Source organism: Coenobita brevimanus, chromosome 92 (genome assembly GCF_032717465.1).
Source record: "Coenobita brevimanus isolate Jiangsu-jjx chromosome 92, ASM3271746v2, whole genome shotgun sequence".
In the NCBI taxonomy this organism is placed as follows: domain Eukaryota; kingdom Metazoa; phylum Arthropoda; class Malacostraca; order Decapoda; family Coenobitidae; genus Coenobita; species Coenobita brevimanus.
Window position 1 is genome coordinate 8701933 of NC_137045.1, and position 22876 is coordinate 8724808.

General features: G+C 41.0%; 1 protein-coding gene across 1 annotated transcript in view; it reads right to left on the minus strand.

The window, feature by feature from the left end:
• Positions 1 to 3712: 3712 nt before the first annotated feature.
• The window catches only part of LOC145412070 (S1 RNA-binding domain-containing protein 1-like), a 74402-nt gene continuing 55238 nt past the window's right edge, over positions 3713 to 22876 (minus strand). The window contains exons 9-16 of the mRNA XM_080281988.1: positions 20556 to 20699; positions 19736 to 19895; positions 18526 to 18725; positions 17049 to 17238; positions 11688 to 11867; positions 9169 to 9347; positions 6160 to 6330; positions 3713 to 3900 (exon numbers count right to left, since the gene is read on the minus strand). Coding sequence (XP_080138114.1) covers positions 3713 to 3900; positions 6160 to 6330; positions 9169 to 9347; positions 11688 to 11867; positions 17049 to 17238; positions 18526 to 18725; positions 19736 to 19895; positions 20556 to 20699 — 1412 coding nt within the window. The remainder of the gene's footprint in view (positions 3901 to 6159; positions 6331 to 9168; positions 9348 to 11687; positions 11868 to 17048; positions 17239 to 18525; positions 18726 to 19735; positions 19896 to 20555; positions 20700 to 22876) is intronic.

Consider the following 22876-nt stretch of genomic DNA (forward strand, 5'->3'; position numbering starts at 1 on the left):
TAAAATGGTACTCTGTAATATTAAACAATGGCAAACAGAACAAGAAGGAAAGTAATAAGAAACATATCCCAAGATACAAGTATAAATTAAAACTATAGAAAATGTACATCAACAAAATTAAGTGTCATGTACACAAATGCACCAACACCATTATGCAAGTGAATGTCACAAAAATCTAATAAATATGCATGTATTGTAGTCATAACTTGATCTTTGTGTGTTGAACCAATGTAAGTGAAAACTTGAAACCTAAAGAATTTAGCTGTAAGTTTTGGTCCTCAATGACTGCCAAAGCAACTACCACACAATCTAGAATACCTATCATAGGGAAATACGTCAAATAAATTTTTCAGAAAACTTCTTAATAGATCTTATAGAACAAATATTCATTATTCAGTTGTATTATGAGTAATATATAAATAAATTATAACTTACATGGCACAATGGGATGCAACAGCTAAAACAGTACACACTGGCCATTTTCATTCAAGTTATAGCCTCTTCTGGAAAAAAAAAAAAAAATTGATAGCTTGTAATATCAATTAGCAGAGCACTGTGTAAACTGACCATATATGGCATATTGCTAAATTGCAACAATAATAAAATCAGTACTAACACCTCCCAAACTTAAAAAAAATAATTTGCCATTGTAGCATAATACAAAAAGAATAATTTTAAAACACAGCAAGGAGAATGTGGTATATCACCAATCTTAATAACGACACAGAGAAATGCTGAAATCCCATGGAAACTCAAATACTGGCTTCATAGTTCATACCATATGCAAATCATCCGTCCAACCATCACCCTAACCCAGTTTACTATGTTTGTATGAGGTGAAGAGATCCAAAGTAATGCCCTTTAATCTCTCATAATATCACAAACAGATTTCTCACACAATTCATTTTTTACATCAGGGTGTTACTTACAAGGTTTCTTGCTTTAACCTGTGGGCTGTGCAATACTTCATGAGGTTGGTCTGACAGGCCGCAACATACCTCATACAAGGAAGATTTTTATACCGAATACCACAAAGTTCTGGAAAGAATAGTGTCATGCAAATTTGTTGGTATATCAGGCTAACAATCTTCTCTCATCCCCATCCCCAAGCTTCTGCTCTGAGGCACAAGAATGGCAGCCACCGTAAGTGGTGTTTAGTGTACTTAAATGTTGTCAGCATTAAAGAATGCTCCAACCACTCTTAAAGAAACCGTTCATTTTCGTATTTAAAGGCTCCAACATGCTTGCATGCGTCGGCCTTGGTCACCAAATGGCGGCTCTCCATGCTGCACGATCCATTGCAGCCTCCCCATTCAGTCCCTTAACCCTGAGGTCATACTTAATGACCTCGTCCCATGTCTTTCTCGGTCTCCCCCTCATAACCCCACCCCCAATATTAATACTTCTCACCTTCCTCACCCAATTATCATCCCTCATCCTCTCCATATGTCCAAACCATCTGAATCTACCTCTCCTCATCACAACACCAATACACTCCAGTCCCATCCTACTTCTCAACTCTTCCATCGTAAACCCAGCACCCCCAGACCTTGCACGCAGGGACGCACTACACATCCACCTAATCATTGTCATTTCTGTACGTCTGAGCCGGCGAATATCCTCCTCCTTTACTGCCCAGGTCTCACTACCATACAGCATTACACTCCTAACACATGCTGCATACAAAGACCCCTTAGCACGTAGGAAGAGTCCTCTCAATGTCAGGAGAGGCAAGAGCTCCCTGAACTTCTTCCAACCACTTCTCACCCTAGCCACTGAGCTAGCTCCAGCCCCACCTCCAGCACACAACATGTCTCCCAAATAACAAACTCTTCCACACACTCAAGAGATTCACCAGCAAGTTCAATCCTTTCACGCCGCCTGACAATCTCCACCTGCTCTCCCCGACATGCCATACACATAAAATCAGCATTATCTCGCAGTCTACCTCTGATACCACTACATCTCTTGTGCACCCATTTATCACAAACACCGCACAAGATGGAATTACTTCCCACGCCCTTGTGGCAAACTGCACATGGCCACTCTCCCTCGTCTTTGACAGTACTGCCCCCAGCTCTAGAAACCATCACTTTTGTTTCATCTGCATTTACTCTTAAGCCCTTGTGCCCCATACCATCTCTCCATTTCCTAAATCTTTCCTTCGCCTCCCTTTCATTCACTGCAATCAATGCCAAATCATCAGCATAAACCATCTCCCATGGGGGTCCATTTCTGAAGTCATGTGAGAGGGCTTCAAGTGCCATAATAAACAATGAGGGGCTGAAGACTGACCCCCGATGCACATCATTCACAAAAAACTCCTCACTCAAAACTACATTCACCCTTACATGGATGCGAGCACCCACATACGTGGCCATAACCACCCTAATCAGTCACTTCTCGATCCCAAGCATTCTCACTGTCCACTTCACCATCTCTCTAGGGACTCTGTCAAAGGCCTTCTCCAAATCAACAAAGTACAGTTCCCTTTTCTTTCCTATATATTATTCCTCAAGCTGTCGAGCAATGAGTATGACATCAGTGGTCTGATGAGCAAAAATATTTCAGGGGTAAGTGTGCTATGCTGTGTCACTGAATCTGCTATATTGCCACACCAGCAGAAGTTGCAGGACTTATGCCTACCACAGCCCAAAGGTTAACAGCATTTTCTAAGGTGTTGTTTTAATTACCCTACATCATATTACCACTTATATACTGGAATAGCTCTTAAGTTTACTTTACAAAATAATACTTGGTTACTAAAGTAACAGTCTGTGGCAAATTAGTTAATTTTATAGACCAACTAAACTCATTTGCACATTTAGCCATCCATCCATACATCCTCCAAGTCTTTATTGTCTCATCAAGAGTATAGGGGCCTAGAGCTAAGGTTACTCAGTCCTGATTTTTAGGGCAAATAATCAGCTGGTCACCCCAAAGTAACAAGATGAGCACTATAAACTCTAGCCATTTCCTACCTGCACAATATAGCACACTTACATATGACATAGTGTTCCCCCACAGATGCCTCTGGGTGACTGGAGACAAATGGGAGGAAGTGGCTAATAAGAACAGTTTCTGGCAGACTTTAAGCAACAAAGCTAGATCAAACCAGTATTAAACTGATGCAGTACATATATGGCACCACAGGTAAAGGGGTTAAGATGGGTGTGAAAGGCAAATTTTATTTTAACAACTAAAAGGTAATGCTACCTTCAGGTGATTATGGTAAATGACAAGCCAAATGGTTTCCTGTACATCTGAATGCCATAAACTGCATTCGGTGTTAACCATATAACCAACAAAAGGACGTTTGGTGGCCATATGGGTTAAGGTGATCTAAACTGATATGGCCCATGAAGGTGTACAAAGCTACCACTCAAGGATGGTTGACTGGTCACTCTTGCCTTAAATGTCAAGACTAAGTAACTCAACCTCAGGCTCTATACTCCTGATTCAGCAATAATGGACTGGATGACAGACAAACAGAACTACAACTCTATATGAAGCCAATGGAAGTATTCTCGTCAGCTAAGACTTTCTACCAGTTCTTTCATCATTCAGCATATTACGGTTCAGTAGTTTCATTTTTGCTTGTTATTACTTTTTTATATTGACTCTTATTGCATAAGTAACACACAGGATCCCAGACACAGAAATAAACTTACAGCAGATGGAAACAAAAGTCTCAATTACTCACAGCCTTCCTTTAGCCCAGGACACGCTCAAGCATGAGGCTGATCCTGTTGCGTGCTTTCTCAATGGAGATTACAGTGACCTCAACGATATTGCCCAGCTCAATCTTCATGCCGTTCATCTTTGAGGTATGGATCAGTCCATCACGCCCAAGGCCAACATCCACAAAGGCGCCAAAGTCTGTCACGTTTGTTATCGACCCTGGAAGGAAGATGAATATTAACCTCTTAACACAATGACATACTGTACTGTACTTTTTATTTTATTCTTCCTATCCCCTGACAATTTTCTTTGAATCTGGAGATATTTCTTGATGTGTTATGTTATATACAGCTTTCCTGTACCCCTTCAGAACTAGGATGCTCTTCTAAGCTAAGTAACACCATCACATTGTATTAAGACTGAAACAAAAAATATATAGCCAGACAAAAGGGCTTAACATCTGTGAGGACTATGTAAATACATCTACAAAAGAAAGAAAAAAAAAGTGCAGAATGCATCGGCTTCCAATTAATCCCATGACTGAGTATAAACTATGTTTAATGATTTCATGGATATTAAGATTGGTGAACCTTAGCAACTTGCTGAAATGCTATCTCCTCTGACATTTGTTATGGAATTACATTGTGCAGCAGTGATGTCTCCCAGCATCTTAACCTGTACTGTGCTGGGGAAAAAAAAAATAAAATAAAAAAAAAAGATACCCCTCTAGGCCAGCCAATTTTAGATTCTTCTGTTCTGGCTAAACAGGCTTAATACATCAATATAAGATCCCTGGCACTAATAAAAGTAATCACTAAAGCCAGAACGCTGGTTGAATCGCATCGAGTTGGTGCCATGCTACCTCTGAAATCTTCAAGGTCACTGAGAGAGCAGAGCGGCTGTGAGCTTGTGAACAGATTTTGGATTTCCCCCCCTCTGCTAAACAGGCTTAATACATCAATACAAGATCCCTGGCACTAATAAAAGTAATCACCAAAGTCAGAAAGTTGGTTGAATCAAGTCAGGTTAGTGCCACTCTACCTCTGAAATCTAAGTTACTGAGAGATCAGAGTGGCTGTGAGCTTGTGAACCGATTTTGGATTTTTTGTGTGCTAAATGGGCTGAATACATCAATATAAGACCCCTGGCACTAATAAAGTAATCACCAAAGAGAGAAAGTTGGTTGAATTGAGTCGGGTTGGTGCCACCCAACCTCTGAAATCCTCAAGGTTACTGAGAAAGCAGAGCAGCTGTAAGCCTGCGAAGACTGTCACTCGCCTCCCGCACTCCTAAATCAGTGTTGTAAGCGTAGCAGAGAAACGTCAGAATTTAGCGAGACTCGTTATTATCTTCCATTTTACTTCGGTTGCTTGCAATGACTTCTCAATGCTGTAGGACTTAGATCTATGTCACTAGCGTTTTAGAGGGAGACGTAGATCTACGTCACTAACATGGTATGGGTTAAAGACCCTAGAGTAAATCAGTCAGTGAGTGTCCTTATGCTTCATATTCCTTTTCTTACATGAATCTAGATTATTTTATGTCACTCATATTCATAAAGCAATCTACCTCTGCAGACTCATTAAATAAACTCAAAACTGTTCTCTTCTCAAAACTTAAGATTCTACTGATAGTACGTGAGGGATGATTACAGAGCTTACATAAGGACTACTGTTCTGATGCAATACTAATTTTAAATTTGACAGTTGTTATTTCAAAGCTATGAGCAATATTCAATTATTATAAAGAAATGGAGTTTCTAAGAAACCAATAACTGCTGCTGTTGTTGTCATTATTATTATGAGAGTTGACAGTTGGCATCACTGACTGCGAAACTGCTGGCCCGTTAGCGTCCAAGTTTGAATCCTGGTGTGGGTAGCTGGCATCACTTGAATCCTGGTGTGGGTAGCTGGCATCATGCAACTCAGGTGTCTATTCACCCTTTGTGGGTTGGTAGGTAAAATGAGTCCCAAGGGTAACACTTAGGGGAGGTACCTATGGTAACCTGGACGATACATTGGTCTTGTATCCCCAGGATAGTGAATGAAACCCCCCCCCCACAGGCTCAAAGGCCTCAGTTAAGAAGAAATGCACTGCAGCTAAGGGCCTCATGGTATCTGTCCCTGTCTACTTATCCGTACATTATTAAGAGAGAAGAGGATTGTCAGGTGTGCTCAAGCTCCATCTCTAAAAAGAAATATTCAAATCAGCACAAGTTTCCACTCATCTCCTCTGGCTAAAATGTAGTTTGTTACGGACTGACTTATGACTGAAAACTATTGATAAAAAATGTGAATGAATATCATCATAAAAATTCAGGATAAATGCAAAAATATGTACAGTACTTGCCCAATTACTGATCCACATCTCATCAAAATGCAGATTTTTAGCTGACTACATTGAATCCCTGTAACTAAAAACTGAGTTACAATCAAGGCTTTCACACAAAGTACTTTACAATCTACTCATATATCTCACCTGTGAGCTTGGTGCCAAGCGCAAGGTCATCTATAGAAGTGATGCCCTTGCGGAAGAGTGGCTTCTCAAACTGAGCACGAATGTCATAATCGGTAGGCTGCACCAGACCTTCCACAATAAGCTGAAGCGTTGGTACTGTTGCTCCAATTTGTTCAGCAACAGCATCCATACCTGTGCATATAATAAATGAGCTTGCACACACACAAGTGAACTACAGTACTGTATTTTTCTGTTCATCCTCTAGTTCTATCTCTGAATGAATTAAAGTAGCAGTGACGATGTCACAACTAATGAAGATTTTATTCAATACTATCGTAATAGTTCAAGGCTCTGTTAGACTGCATGGGAAACAGTTTATGACGACACTTGTACTATCTCAAAAAGCTCCAAACTACCACCAACAGTTCCTTATTCAGTATGCATGAAACTCTGGTTATGATTTCCTTTAGCTAGGGACAGGGGAGGGGAGAGAGAGAAAATGGGAGAAATGGAGTTCCCCCGAGCTAAGCCCTGTATTGGACTATATAGCCCCGCTAGGGTTACAGGAGCGAGCTACCACTCCCGGCACGGCAGCCCGGGCGAGGCTCGAACTCGCAATCCCCCGATTACGAGTCCGGCGCGCTACCACTGTGCTACCGCGCCCCCCCGAGGGGAGAGAGAGAGAGTAGATACTATTGTTCACCTGTGTACATCAAACATGGTGATATTCCTTGAGAACTTCAGTTTCAATATATCTATGTCTATATCTATCCACCATCCATATATAAAAGCAGAGGTAAGCTAGGATTCAAGGGGCTTGAATGGCGAGTGAATAAATGTCAGGTCCACTTCACCAGGTATGCTCCTGATGACTCTCCTCATTGTCCTTTCTTTTTTCTTGCTTTCTGGACCATACCTCAACACATTCTTAAGAGGAAAAAGGAGTCAGGATAATAACGATGAAATATTCCATCCTATGCTAATTGTACTTCTCTTTTCAGGGCTCTTGTTTTGATCCATTTCTCATGCTGATGACCCTTGGGTCCATAACAACAACATCTTGCATAACCCCATCCATATACATGAGGCATCTCCAACGAAAGTTGATGAGGCACCACTGTAGTCAAATTTAAGATTTAGTCTCTATACTCCAATAGAGATATTCTTAATATGAATCTTACTTTGGCTATCACTGTTAGCTGCAAACAAACATCACTTGAAAAGTTGAAGGGTGGTATGACTACCACTACTCAAAGGATCAAGCAGGCACACTACTACCAATGATTAATCAAAAGTATGCAATGTTGCATGTCATAATGACAGACAACTAAAAGGTTGTCTGCTTCTTGGAAAACATGACTGAGTTTTGAGGTTGATATAACACCTCAAATTCTTCAGATGGAAAAAGGCCTTTCCATTACCTATACTAAAACATACAAACGCCTAACATTTAAATAACACTGTTTATTATTAATAAGCTTCTCTTTTTTGGTTCCTGAGATCCACGGACATGCATAATTGATATGAAATAACATAACTGGTCTTCGTGAGAAGCATCAATAAAGTATTAACAAAAACATTCGGTGAATTCCTTACCAATCCTTTGGGACCCCCAGAAGTTAGTGATATGGGAGTGCCAGAGGCTATGCTACCAAAGTCCCAGTCAAGTTGCAAGAGACCACCTTACATCCCAGGCAGCATTTTACAAAATATAAAAACTCTCGGCCACATCCTACGTTCAAACTGTGGCAAATTACTGCATAATTCCACTACTACTGCACTAAATGTTACTGATCTGGTTATTGCTATGGTTCCAGGATCACATGAATGATAACCTGACATACCCTACTACAGAAATCTAATTACCTCTCCAGGGTGTTCACAGAGGTCATTGGTTGAAAAGTAAGTACATATGTAAGCAAGTAAGTAAGTGTGTGTGTGTGTTCTGTAGTGTGCAGGGTCAGCATTATAGTGAGACAGTACAGGTTGTCTGTAAGCAGAGTTTAGTGTTGGTACTGACGTAAAGAAATGTGACAGCAATGTCGTATCGCATCAAACTCATGCACTCCACACAAATTCCGAAATAGTTCCATTTTTACTTACTGATATTATTCTTAATCCTGTAAAGTCAAGCCATACCAAGGTCTCAAATATGTACACTAAAGTAGATATTACCACACATTCCTCATGTAGCCTCTGTATTTTTATCATACCTTATCAGTGTTTAAGGAGCACTTGCCAATCTGTCCTTGAAGCACTCTTATTTTCAGTTCTTGTTCCCACTACAAGTATTTTTCCATCCACATAAAATCACAAACACATCCTTCCATTCTCTTGTCTTTCTTTCCTTCATTCTTTCCTCGTCCTTCTGCCTACGGGTGCCTTTACATTCCCTCATCTGTCTTCTTTCCTTCATTCTTTCCACTTACTTCAGCCTGTGGGTGACTCTACACTGAGTGACAAGCCAAATGGTTTCCTGTGCACCAGGAAACCATTTACTAAGCTGGGTGGTAACCATATAACCAAATTTTGGCACCTGGTGGTTTAGTGGGTAATTATTGCACTCCAATCGGATTGGGCCGGTGAAGGTTTATATCCACAGGGTGGTTGGGGTTGAGTGCTCATGTAATGCCACTCAGGGATGAGTGAGGCTGGTCACTCTCATCTTAAATGTCGGGACCAACTGCCTAGCCCCGGGCTCCTATGTTCCTCATGGGGCAATGTAGGATTGGATGATGGATGGATGGATGGATGGATAACTGGTCAGTAAACTCGCAACTTTACCCTTCACTCTGACGATGCATTTTTAGTTTATATTCCTATTTCCATACAACTATACCCATGTTGAGAGAAATTTCAAAGTGGAGGCATTAGATATAGTCTTTATAAACCCTTTCACTAACAGAGGTATGTCTAAAGTTGAATATAATCATCAATCAGCAGCAAGAATAAAGTGAAAGAAGACACTACCAGACTGAAGGAGGCAATACAAAACCTCAGCCTGCATGAAAACCACTTGTAGGCTCTTACTGTTGGACTGCATGAAGAGTCTGACAGAGCGTATGAAGTGGTCTGCCCCAACATCTTGTAGTCGAACTCCTGGCAGACCTATGAACTTCACTGCTGCATCATATGACTCAGGGTGAATTAGCGTCCGGTCTAGAGGATTTACAGCTTCCTTTGCAGCACGCTTTTTACCCTGTGGGCTCCTGTGTGGGACAGAAATATATCTATTTATCTATCTATTGCCAGACGCCATAATCCCGTATGGGGTGGCCATTTGACTCTGAGTTATTTGTTTTACAGGGAGGGGCACTAACCCTCCACCAACCCACTTGATACGTAGGGAGCACGTATAGTTTGGTTATATGGTTACCACCCAGCATTGTAAATGGTTTCTTGGCTTACAAGAAACCACTTAGCTTGTCACTCAATGTAAAGCCACCTGTAATGGAAAGAAAAGCATCAAGTAGCGACAGGAAAGATGGGAGAAATAGGAAGAGAGGAGGGCAGGCACAGAAAAAGAATGATAAAGGCTAAGAAAGAAGTAGGCAGCACTACATCAAGTGAGTGGATGATGGTCGCCACCACCTACCACTAAGAAATATACTGTATACATTGATATAAAATTTCACAGTGGTAGGTGGGGGCACTCACCATCCACTCACTTGATGCAGTGCTGCTTTGGGTGTCTCCCCTTTCCTTGCTTCCATCCTTCCTCTTCTGTCTTTCCTTCATTCCTTCCTCTTTCTTCTGTCTACGGGTGACTTTACACTACATCTTCTGTCTTTCTTTCCTTCATTCTTTCCCATTCCTTCTGCCTATGGATGACTCTACACTAAGTGACAAGCCAAATGGTTTCCTGTACACCAGGAAACAATTTACTGCACTGGGTGGTAATCATATAATCAAATTATGGCGTCTGGTGCTTTAGTGGGTAATTAAGGTGCTTGAATCGGATTGAGCCCGTGTGGGTTTATATCTATGGAGTGGTTGGGGTTTATTGCTCATGTTATGTCACTCACAGATGAGCGAGGCTGGTCACTCTCATCTTAAATGTCAGGATCAACTTGCCCTACCCTGGGCTCCTCTGCTCCTCATGGGGCAACATAGGATTGAATGATGGATGGATGGATAAAATATCATTTGACAGTTTGCACTTTTAATCATGTGAATGCTGATTCCAATAAAGTGAAATATTTATACTGTAATGCACATCTGAAAAATACAGCACTTCTTGTTAGTAATGGATATATATATATATATATATATATATATATATATATATATATATATATATATATATATATATATATATATATATTGTACTGCCAGTAATTATGGAGTACAATAATTAACAAAAAGTTCTCATTTAAAGTTGTTTCATTGCACAGTTGCTAAAAAATGAATAATTTTCTTCACTTAAAAGTTGTTTGTGATTCATTATAAAACTGTTCTATTTTTTTTTTTTTTAACCCTCAGTCATGACCTAAAAGCATGTTTCACTTTAAACTTGCATTTTGTCTGCATACGAGGTGCTATCCAAAACTTTTTGGACTAATGCTATATAAAACTGAAAACTCACCATAGCTCCTACCGGCCGCCATCACCCTTGAAGTAGTTCCCTTGCACATTGATGCACTGGTCCCAGTGCTTCCTCCATTGCTGGAACACTCCCTGGAAGTCCTTTTTGACGAGTGTCGAGCATTGTCTGTTATTCCTACTGGATGTCCTCAATGGTATCAAAACAATGCCCTTTCAACTTCATCTTCATATCTGGGAACAGAAAGAAGTCACAAAGGGCCTGGACAAGAAGGTTTCATCTTCTGAGGTGAGTCCAAGAAGCTCAGTGGAGACATCGTGTTGCTGCATTTGGTCAGCCTGCAGGAGCCTGGGGACAAATTTGGCTGCGATGCATCACATGACCAATTTTTCAGTGAGAATCCTCTGACCTTTCTCAAAACCAATTTCCACCTCCTCACAAACATTGTGAATGCTCCGACGTCAATCCTCACAGATGAGCTGCTGAAAATTTGAGACATTTGGAGCAGCTGTGCTAGTTGAGGACCTCTCTGTGCAGTCGTCGTTGTCAACTGATGTTCAATCAACCTTGAAACATGCATGCCATTGAAACACCTGTATCCGAGCAAGAGATTGCTCACCAAACATTTGTTTAACCATTGCCAAGGTCTCTGTTGCATTTTTCCCACGATTCGCACAAAATCTGAAGCAAATTCACCGTTTCTTTTTTATATCCACCTCGAAAATCGCCTGACGACATGTGCACGACAGCAAACAAACGAACATCACTAATCTCCACGTCTGCCTAGTTCCGTGCCGCGTGGCAAACTGACTCACAATTCATGTTAGTACTGCCACCTACAGGCGCACCGCGCTAATACAACCCGTTTAGGCGTCGCGATCCTAGTCCGGAAAATTTTCAATAGCACCTCGTATATTTTGAATTTTAAGCAAGGACTGGCTACAGGTATTTCAATCTACTATTATATTACCATATCCCACCCTAATGAAGCTACACATCAACTAACTTATTGACTTCTGCATCCAGTGTTTCAGGGATAATCTTGACAAAACCTGCACACTGTTCAAAGGTCCGTGGTCCAATGCCCTTCACTGACTTCAGCTGTTCACGATTTATAAAAGGGCCCTTTGTCTTCCTGTACTCCACGATGTTGGCTGCACGTGCCTTGTTCAGTCCTGACAACTTCCTGAGGTGGATAAAAATGATTAAATAAACAGGTAGTGATGAAGTGGTAAGAGAAGTGGACTGATGTCTGAAAAGAAATGAGCTCAATCCCTGGCTGTGGAAGGAAACAGTCAGGTGATTTAAATTCTATTAACCTTGCTCAGGTAACCTGAGGTCTATCAGACTCGAGACTGTGAGGTCAAGAGTTCATGCCCCACCCAGGTGGCTGCCTTACTGGGAGGGGTAGCACTCTCCCGTCACCCTAGCAGGGTATATGATCTCTCTAGGTCTAGCTCAGAGGAATAATCCCTTTCATATATTACCATAAGGTCTTGGGATCTGGTTTTCCATCTACCCTCCTAACAGAGAAGTATAGGGAGGTGAAGGGGTTATTTCGGGATGTGGCTCTATTTTCCCGCTTTAGGGCCTTTTGGAGTTCAATAGACCCCAGGCTAGCTAACTTGCATTTTTTTTTTTGTTCATATTTATCTGTATTGCCAAAAGTTATTTATAATGACACGTTTTTCTCTCTCTCTCTCTTTTTTTTTTTTTACATGTACTTTGGCCATTGCTCTACAGCAGACAATGATAGAAATCTGGTGAAACATTTCAGTGTTGGTATGGCAGCCACTAATTTCAGTTGGTATAAAATTTATCAATGTTTTTCTTTTTAATTTTCCTTAAAATATTTCTTCATTTATAATTTCAAACATTTTGCACCAAATTGTTGAAAAATGGCTACAGAACTTGTGTACACGTGGTTGTTTCAATAGAGATACGGTATTTTTAGTGAATTTTTAAATAATGAGGTCTGTCAAAATCCAGTTACTTAGGGTAGGGTACATTTTTAAGGTTGCCTAAGCAAGGTTAAAACAGATTACACTGGTTTTCAACAAAACCCACTTAATTTTATATAAAACACCTTAGCTAATATTACATAGGTTATGAATGAGGCAATCCCTGCATGTACTCAGTAGAGCTTGTGGGTATAAGTGTCAAAGTGGTAACATGCAAAAGTGTGGAACATACGACTGCTGGGCCCAGAGTCAGGAGGGAAGGAAGGACAGAAGAACAGAGCCAAGGAGAACAGGGTATAGTACATAGCATAACAGCATTGCATGAAAGAGAGAGAGAGAGAGAGAGAGAGAAATTCCCTACCCTCTATTCTTTTTCGTTGGCAAAGGGCACAGAAGGCCTCAGATCTGGGTCCTGTACCTGCTCACGATCAGGAACAAATTATGCAGAAGCTGTTCATCTTATTCTGATTTTTTCTTTTTTTAAGTAACTGCTGGGTTAAACAGTAAACTCCCACTACCCTTGTGCTAACAGACTTCTGCATAATCCTTTACAGGGCAGCTCAAAGTCTGTCTCTTTTCCAAGAAGTTAAGATCTTGGGAGAGGTGCTGTGATGGATGATTATAGAGTTCTAACATTAAAGTTTGTTGCTGTGGTGGATGATTATAGAGTTCTAACATTAAAGTTTGTATTGTACATGAGTGACATCACATTTTTTGAAACTGTAAAAGTGTAAATGTGTGTCGAGTGCAACTGAATTCCTTAGGAAGAACTGGCATTTTCAACAAAAGACCAGATTATCGTTATTATCATTACTATTATTACCACTGCCATTATTATCGTTATTATTAAAGACGATGCTGTGCTACTTCATAGCAGTGAGCAAGAGCACTGCAGATTGGTACAGAGTTTTGCTGATGTTTGTATTAAGTTTTGAAACTAAGTGTAGAGACGAGTAACATGATGGTGTAGGGAAAGATGATTCTCAGTGTAATGTACTGGACAGACAATGACTTGAACTGGTGATGGAATTTAAGTACCCAAGTACAGTGACAAAAGAGAGGTAAATGTGTAAAAGAAGTGGAAAACAGAGGGGTACATGCAGGGAAAATGGCTGGTATTATCAAGGGACTGTTACAAAACAGAGGTCTGAATGTGGTGGCTGCAAGAGTCTTGCATGAAGGAATATTAGCACCCACATTAACACACAAGGATATGACTTCAGTGACATGAAAACATAAAGTCAAGAGTTTAAGCAGTGAAAATGGAGTTACTGAGAAATGTGTACAGAGTGCAGAGAATGGACAGGATATGCAATACTGTGATTTGATGAAGATACAGAATACTCGTATGAAAGTCTGTAGATAACAGAATTAAGAGAGTATGTTTAGATGGTATGGGGAAATGAAGAAGTGTATCAACAGGGTGGTGGAAAGGGTTTCTGTGAGTGAGCTTGAAGGTGGGAGAAGGTGTGACAAGCTGAGAAGGTGGACTGATATAGTAAAAGCATATAGAAGCAAGTGTGGTATGGTAGCTGAAAAAGCTAGAGAACTGACTGATCAAGCGCGTTGGATGAATTTTGTACTGAGGAGTGTATGACAATGCTCTGGCATCCCTTTAACTTTACAGTCATTAGACTGACTCTGTATGACATGTAATATGAAGCACTTCTGTCTAAATGATTATGCCTGTGAGATGAAGTCAGTATTCTAGGGGACTGGAAGATCTGGAAATGAGTGTGTGGTCTACTTCACTGGGCATGCTAATGAATAGTTCTTCCTATATCATGATCTTTTTTTTCTTTCTTTCTAGACTCTAGCTCACCAAGCCTTTGGCTGAGAATGAGGCCAGATGATGGTGGTGATGATGATGATATTCTGCTCTACATAATTTATGCCCTTTAGACACAGACTACAAAAATAACATACTGATATCAGTAACCGTCAATGTGCCCTGTGTAGAAATAAAAAGGACAGTCTTGAGCCCCTTGTTGTTTAGCATGGTGCTTGAAGCCCTCTCACATGACTTCAGAAATTGAATTCTGTGAGAAATTTGCATGCTGATGATTTGGTGTTGATTGCCAAGAATGAAAGGGAGGCGATGGAAACATTTAAGAAATGGAGAGATGGTATGGGACACAAGGGCTTGAGAGTTAATGTGGATAAAACAAAGGTGATGGTATCTAGGGCTGGTGGCAGTACTGTCAAAGAAGAGGGAGGGTGGCCATGTGCGGTTTGAAACAAGGGCATGGGACGCACAGTAATCCCTTGATTATCCAATGTAATAGAGCCAAAAGCATGTCTGGGTGATGGCTCCGTCCAGATAACGGACTTCTCCCCTGCTCCCTCTTCTTGCATAACCTAACTTTGAATGCCAGTCTAAAAGGTCACTACAGTACATCATACAACACTTGTTCCTGTTGTATAACACTGCTCTATCAAGCAGAGCTATGAACCACAACCACCCAATTACCATGGTCAAGCAGACCCATCAACAACAGACAAGCAATTACCACTGTAGATCCATACCCTGCAGTAAAAAAAAAAAAAAAAAAAAAAAAAAAAAAAAATACACAAGAAAAATGCAGTGGGCACACAAAACATAATGGCATAATGGTAAAATGGAATAAAATCATGGTCTATCTATCTATTGCCAGATGCCTTAATCCTGTAAGGGGTGGCCATACTCCATGTTGCTCTGTCCTCCACCATTTCACTGCCCTGCTCCCAGCTCACACCCGCCTCTCTCATACACCTCTCCACTCCATCCCTCCATCTCATCCTTGGCTTCACCCTCCCTCTCCCCCTCTCCACCTCAGTGGTACTCTGTTTTTTTTAGGGTAGCTCTACATTGAGTGGCAAGCCAAATTATTTCCTGTAAACCAGGAAAGCATTTACAACACTGGGTGGTAACCTTACAACCAATCAACACATGTTCCCTACGTGGCCACAAGTGGGTTGGCGGAGGGTTAGGGCCCCTCCCCGGAAAGCAACTAACTAAAAATATGAACAAGAAAATTATGGTAAAATAGAATAAAATCATGGTACAGTACAGTACGCTAGAATAAAATCGTCAACACTTACAATTCGACCATTCCACATCAATCTTACCCAGGGTTTCCCACTTCTCCAGAGTCAGCACTACCCTCTCCTTTTTCCCTGGTGGAGGGGCCATCATCACAACCCTAGGAATCAGGCATGCAAGGAACAGCAAGGCCTGAAGCAGGTAGGCAACAACCACAAAAGCCACCACATGCACTGCCATAACAACTGTCTGAGAGGAGCTGTTCATTACACCATCACCGTGCAGGGAAACAGAACGAGAGGGGGGGGGGGTCTTTCGCGGATGCTGGGCGAATTATCCAGCTAGATAGGGTGGCGCCACTGGGCTAGTCCTGGCCGGCCGGGTGAAAATGTTGGTACAGCCAAAATTTCCACTCGCACGCATGCATTTTGTCCAGTTAAAATGGGAAAATGTAAGAATAATGGTTTCAGACAGCCAGATCACAGTGTCCAGGTAATGAACATCCAGATAATAGAGGGATTACTGTAATTTCATTTTGTGGGTGTTTGTAATAAGTAAGTGTATACGAGATGTTGTGGGATTAGAGGAAGACTGTGAGATAATGCTGATTTCATGAGTGCAGTGTGTCAGGGAGAGCATGTGGAGATTGTCAGGCTTTGTAAAAGGGCTGATCTTGCTGGTGAGTCTCTTGAGTGCATGGAGGAGTTTTGTAATTTGGGAGACATGTTAAGTGCTGGAGGTGGGGCTGGAGCTAGCTCTGTGGCTAGAGAGAGCAGTGGTTGGAAAAAGTTTAGGGAAGTGTTGCCTCTCCTGACAATCAGAGGGCTCTCCCTCTGTGCTAAAGGACCTTTTGTAGCATATGTTAGGAGTGTAATGCTGTATGGTAATGAGACCTGGGCAGTAAAGGAGGAGGATATTCGCAGGCTCAAACATACAGAAATGACAATGATTTGGTGGATGTGCAGTGTGTCCTTGAATGCAAGGCCTGGGGGGGCTTGGTTTATGATGGAAGAAATAAGAGGTAGGATGGGACCAGAATGTATTGGTGGTGATGACGAGGGGTAGATTGAGGTGGTTTGGGCATGTGGAGAGGATGGGAGATGGCAATTGGGTGCAGAAAGTGAGAAGTGTTAACATTAGGGGTAGGAGTGTGAGAGGTAGACTGAAAAAGACCTGGGATGAAGTCAATGAGCATGGCCTCGGGAATAAGGGACTGAATTGGGAGGCTGCTAGAGACTGAGCAGCATGGAAAACTGCCATTAGGTGACCAAGGCTGAAGCATGCAAGCATGTTGCAGCCTTTAAAAATGAAAACTATATATATATATATATATATATATATATATACACACACACACACACACACACACAAGACTACAGCAGACCTGAGGACAAATTCTGATGCAACATTAAGGTCCACACCAACAAAGGAGACGCATTCAGTCATGACGGAGTCTAGGGAGGCATGGAGGATGCGCTCAGGAATGTCGTGCTGATACATTCCCACACCCATATGCATAGGATGCACCTTGATGTACTCCAGAAGAGGGTCTTGTAGACGCTTTGCCAAGGACACTGCAAGATCAAATGACACAGTGACACATAATGAAGATGTAAACATTATTACCAAACTACTGTCTTTTATCATGTGCACTGAAAGTAAGTCCTTGTTTTATGTTGGCTTTTTTTTTTTTTAAATATCCTTTCGGGGGCGCTCACCATCCACACACTCGATGTATTGCTGATCTTGGGTGTCTGCCTTTTCCTCTTCCTTTCTTTTTTCCTTTCTTATCCTGTCTTTATTTCCTTCATTCTTTCCTCATCCTGCCTACAGGTGACTTTACACTCCCTCTTCTGTTTTTCTTTCCTTTGTTCTTTCCTCTTCCATCTGCCTATGGGTGACTCTACACTGAGTGACAAGCCAAATGGTTTCCTGTACACCAGGAAACCATTTACTATGCTGCGTGGTAACCATATAACCAAATACCTGGTGTTTACTGGGTAGTTAAGGCGCTCCAATTGGATTGAGCCTGTGCAGGTTTATATCCAAGGGGTGGTTGGGGTTTATTGCTCACATAATGCCACTAAGGGATGAGTGAAGCTGGTCACTCTCATCTTAAATGTCAGGACCAACTTGTCTAGCCCCGGGCTCCTAACCTCCTCATGGGGCACCACAGGATTGGATGATGATGATGATGATGATGATGATGATGATGATGATGTTTGCAGTTATGTCCAAGATAAGTTGCACAAAGACTGCTTACTACTACTTTAAACATACAATTTCTATCTATTCAGCTGACCTACCCCTTAACCCTGCTTGAAGTACCAGTAGTATGATAGCAAAAGAAATACAGAAGTATTAGATAAATGTGGATCCATACGTGGCTTTGCAAAATTAAAGCACTCTATGGGGCTTTGCTTCTGGAATGCACCTTGTGTGTGAAAATTCTCAGGGAACTACAGTGAGGCATCATATGAAGATTTGCAAGAGAGAAGCATAAGCTGTGTTAAAATCCCTTAGGAGTTATAATGAAGCACTGTTTGGAGCTTTGCTGGTGAAGCACGGTTTGAAAATCCTTATCCCGCATCTAAAGTATGATGCTATTTTGGAACACATTTCTGATACATAACGAAGACTTACTAAATGAATCATGATTTGGTGCTTTATGAAGAATACCATACTGTTCTCTCTTACACACTAATAATCTGATCCTCATAAAGAATACCATACTGTTCTCTCTTGCATAAGTACTAATAATCTGTCAACTACACAAACTTTCAATTAAGCACAGTGCTGTTAAATCATAATCTGTCGTAAAATTCAACTTGAACTAGTGTCTATAATGTACACAAACTTACAGGCACTGACGTGGTTAGGGTCTAGGTTTGGGTATTCTGCTCTGGCTTCAGGTGAAACTGAGTATTGTGATGCCCCTTTTTCGTTGATTATGGTGTACTGGACATTATAAGGCTCAAAGCACTTTTGGGCAATAAGACGTGTCAGATATGTTTCCATTTCACGACAACCAGTCCCATTGCCAACAGCAAACAGCTCACACCTGTAACAATGGAGGAATTAACAGTAGAACACAAATTACTGTAAGTATGATGATGGATGTCATTTAACTGCATAGTCTTATCATTCTTCTGTCATACTTCTACCATACCGGTTTTACATAACATTTTCATCACACCACCATAACTCCCTCCTAGGAGACAGGGCAAAGATGAAGAGAGGGAGGGAGGGAAGGAGATGGGGTGAAACTGGAAGGAGGGAGGGAGGGAATCATCCAAGCCCTCCAAACTCTACCTTCATTTCACTAGCAAAAACTATCTAAACATTTATTTCTCCTTATAGGAGAAATTTATAAACACATCTGGACCAGTCATTTCATTAGCCACCATGGTATAAATAAACTGTAAACCTTGTCAGAGGCGAGTGACTGGTCACTCGCCTTAAATGTCTAGAATGCACAGCCTAGCCTTGGGTCTCTATGTTCCTGTTGGGGCAATAAAGGAATGAATGATACAGATAGAGAGAAGTGAAACAACAACAGCTACTGTACTGTGTACGTAACTCCTCCAATTTGAAAAATATTTCCAATGCTCACAAAAATCATTAGACAGAAAGAATAAAACATAAAAGATGTCTATGTAGAGAAAGGGTTCATAAAAATTTTGCAACATGCTCATCAAATACTTCTATGCCCAAATAGATTTAATGTAAATGCGCAGATAAGCTCCATCTAGTCATCAATCACTAAATAATTCAATGCCTCATCAGGATTGTATGGGTCTGCGGCTAAAATCTAAGGAAAGAATGATCAGTCACTCATCCTTGAGTAGCATTATATGATCAAAACACTTAATTCACCATGTTGACTTAACGCAACACCTTCATTCCAATTATTTTATTCACAAAAGGAAAAACTTTTGTTCTGAACAGATTAATGAAAGCTGAATCAAACTCTTGTACTTCAGAAACTTTCTAAGCTGAACAAGAAATCATCTGAAGGCAGCAAGCTCTTATTTGAAAAATACATTATCGGAGAGAAGTGGTTAAACTTGCCTGTATTTATGAACAATTTCCCTGAGAGTACGGGCATTATGGTCCTTGGTCCAGTCTCCTGTTTGCACGTGCTGGTTGCTTCGGAAGGGATAGATGGTCGTTGTCAATAGATTCTCACCATTTGGGTTAGTCACACCTATTTTGCAACCATTTGAAAACCCTGAAAATGAATGAGAAAAATGAGAGCAGAAACTTAAAAGTAGATATGATGGAAATGGAATAAGCATGTTAGATAATCATCATCATCATCCTAACTGTTCTTTTCCACCTAGGGATGGAGTGAGGTAGGATCCACAAAGCAAAGGAAAATGAAAGTATAAAATAGGGAGACCTATCAAGATTACGTCCAGTAAAATGGGCCAGACACTCATTCAGATCAGTATTTAACCCCCAGAAACATGACTCTGTCACACAGGAATAACATGAGTACATATTTTTTTATTGCTCTCTTTCTAAAAGCAGTTCACATTACCTGCCAGAAACTCAGTCAGTCAATCAACTACCATGCTTAAAAATGGGGTGCAGAAACTTGTCATGTGCTCCTCTGTACAGTATAGGATTCATCCAAGGGATAAACTAAATACAGTACCAAAGAATTATATGTCAGCAACTGGAAATAATATGCAGCTTTGAGACACTCCCCATTTAACAAAATTAAGCACTATACTGATAATTACAGTGTGTCCTTATATGTATAGCACCTCCACACTTCAACAGGCTTAGCACCATCTATGCACCATCAATATTTAACATATTTCTAGCACGAAATGTACAAAACCAAATGTTCAAGAAAAGCTGATATGACAGATACATTTCTTACCTGGGTCTATAGCGAGAACTGACTTCCCCCTGACTGGTGGCGTGAGTAGCAGCTTTCTCAAATTTGCAGCAAAAACTTCCACTGATGCTATCTCTGCTGTCTCCGTGAGCTCACTGCGCACCTGACGCTGCATAAACGGCTTCACTGTCATCACCATGTGTAAGGGGATGGTATATTAACACAATGCTTTCCCGGTAACAAAGGTACCTCAGTACACTTTCATTACAGGCTGTTATTCATAGTAAAATATCATATATCTGCATATGTTGAACTATTACAAAATATCAAGTCCAGATTAATAAAAGATGAGATCATATTTGAGAAAATAACAAAATATCAAGTCCAGATTAATAAAAGATGAGATCATATTTGAGAAAATAACAAGTTATCGCCAATGCCACCCTATTTCAGCAACTCTAGTTTGATCTGTAACAACCCAATCCATACATACATACCGGTATGTATATATATATATATATATATATATATATATATATATATATATACAGTATATCCAAGCTTCACTTCCATACGTTAGAGTTGGTATCACAATACTGTCATGTAGTAACTTTATCACTTCCATGCTCACTTCCCTGTTTCTTATCACTGCTTTCAAAGAACCAGCAACCTTTCTTCCCTGCTGTACCCTTTCAAGCACTTCACCCTCCAAACCTCCATCCTTACTCATCACACTACCCAAGTACTTAAACATACTCACATTTTCCAATTCCTCACCACACAAGTCAAGAGTGAGAGCAGTGGAAATGAGTTATTTAAGAGGAGCCTGTGGAGTCACATGGAGAGACAGGCTGACAAATGAGGATATAAAGGAGCGTTGTGGTGTGGATGTGGATGTGATAGGAAGCGTTATGAGGAACACACTGAGATGGTTTGGCCATGTGGAGAGGATGGAGGGTGAAAGACTGAGGAAGAGAGTGCATGTGAGTGAGGCGGAGGGGGGAAGAGGGAGGGGGAGGCCGAGGATGAGATGGAGGGATGGGGTGGAGAGGTATATGAGAAAGGGGGGTGTGAGTTGGCAGCAGGGCAGTGAAATGGCGGGGGACAGGGCGACTTGGAGGTGATTTGTTTGTGGCCACCCCAAACGGGATTGAAGCGTCTGGCAATAGATATATATATATATATATATATATATATATATTTTAGTGGTAGGTGGGGGTGGTCACCATCCACTCACTTGATGTAGTGCTGCTGTCAGGTGTCTGCCCTTTCCTCTCCTCCATCCTTCTTTCCTTCCATCCTCTTCTGTCTTTCTTTCCTTCATTCTTTCCTTGTCCTTCTGCCTACAGGTGACTTTACACTCCCTCTTCTGTCTTTCTTTCCTTCATTCTTTCCTCTTTCTTCTGCCTGTGGGTGACTCTACACTGAGTGACAAGCCAAATGGTTTCCTGAATACCACGAAACCATTTACTATGCTGGGTGGTAACCATAAAACCAAATTTTGGAGCCTGGTGGTTTAGTGGGTAATTATTGTGCTCCAATCACATTAAGCCGGTGAAGGTTTATATCCAAGGGATGGTTGGGGTTGACTGCTCATATAATACCACTCAGAGATGAGTGAGGTTGGTCACTCTCATCTTAATGTCGGGACCAACTGCTTAGCCCTGGGCTCCTACGCTCCTCCTCATGGAGCTATGTAAGACTGGATGATGGATGGACGGATGGATATATATATAAATATACAGGAAGACCTCACGATAATGGACTAATTGGGGCCCAAGCCATTCCAAAAAATCTGAAATTTCGATAAAAGTGACATCCAGACTTCCCCCTGCTAACCCGGACTTTTTCTGACATATCAGATACTGTTCTGGATCGCACAAACGGTTTTTGAACTGTTTTGATTACCACTGCTGTACTGTACTGTGTTATAACTTCACTACATTAATCAAATGGTATAATATATATAATAATACTGTGCTGTACACTCATAAACATGTCTTTTATTCACCTTATTGTCGTGAACATAGCGAAAGTGGTCAGGCAGAAGACTGCTTCTGGCTTTATTGAACTTTTTCCGATACACAGAAATTTAGTCTGGTAGCTCTTTGAGTCCGATAAAAACGAATTCCGGTCTATTGAAGTCCGTTATATCGAGGTTTTACTGTACAGTACCCTCGTGTCCAACACGGTAATATTGTCATGCATGGGTCACGTGTTGGACCAAAAACGTGTTGGACAAACAATAGAGCTTATGGGGAAAAATGAATTATGTCAGCAACCCTAGGAAAAGTCACCCTAAATATCTACCATATACCTATACATATATTGGTACTATTGTAATTATAATAAATGGTACTGTG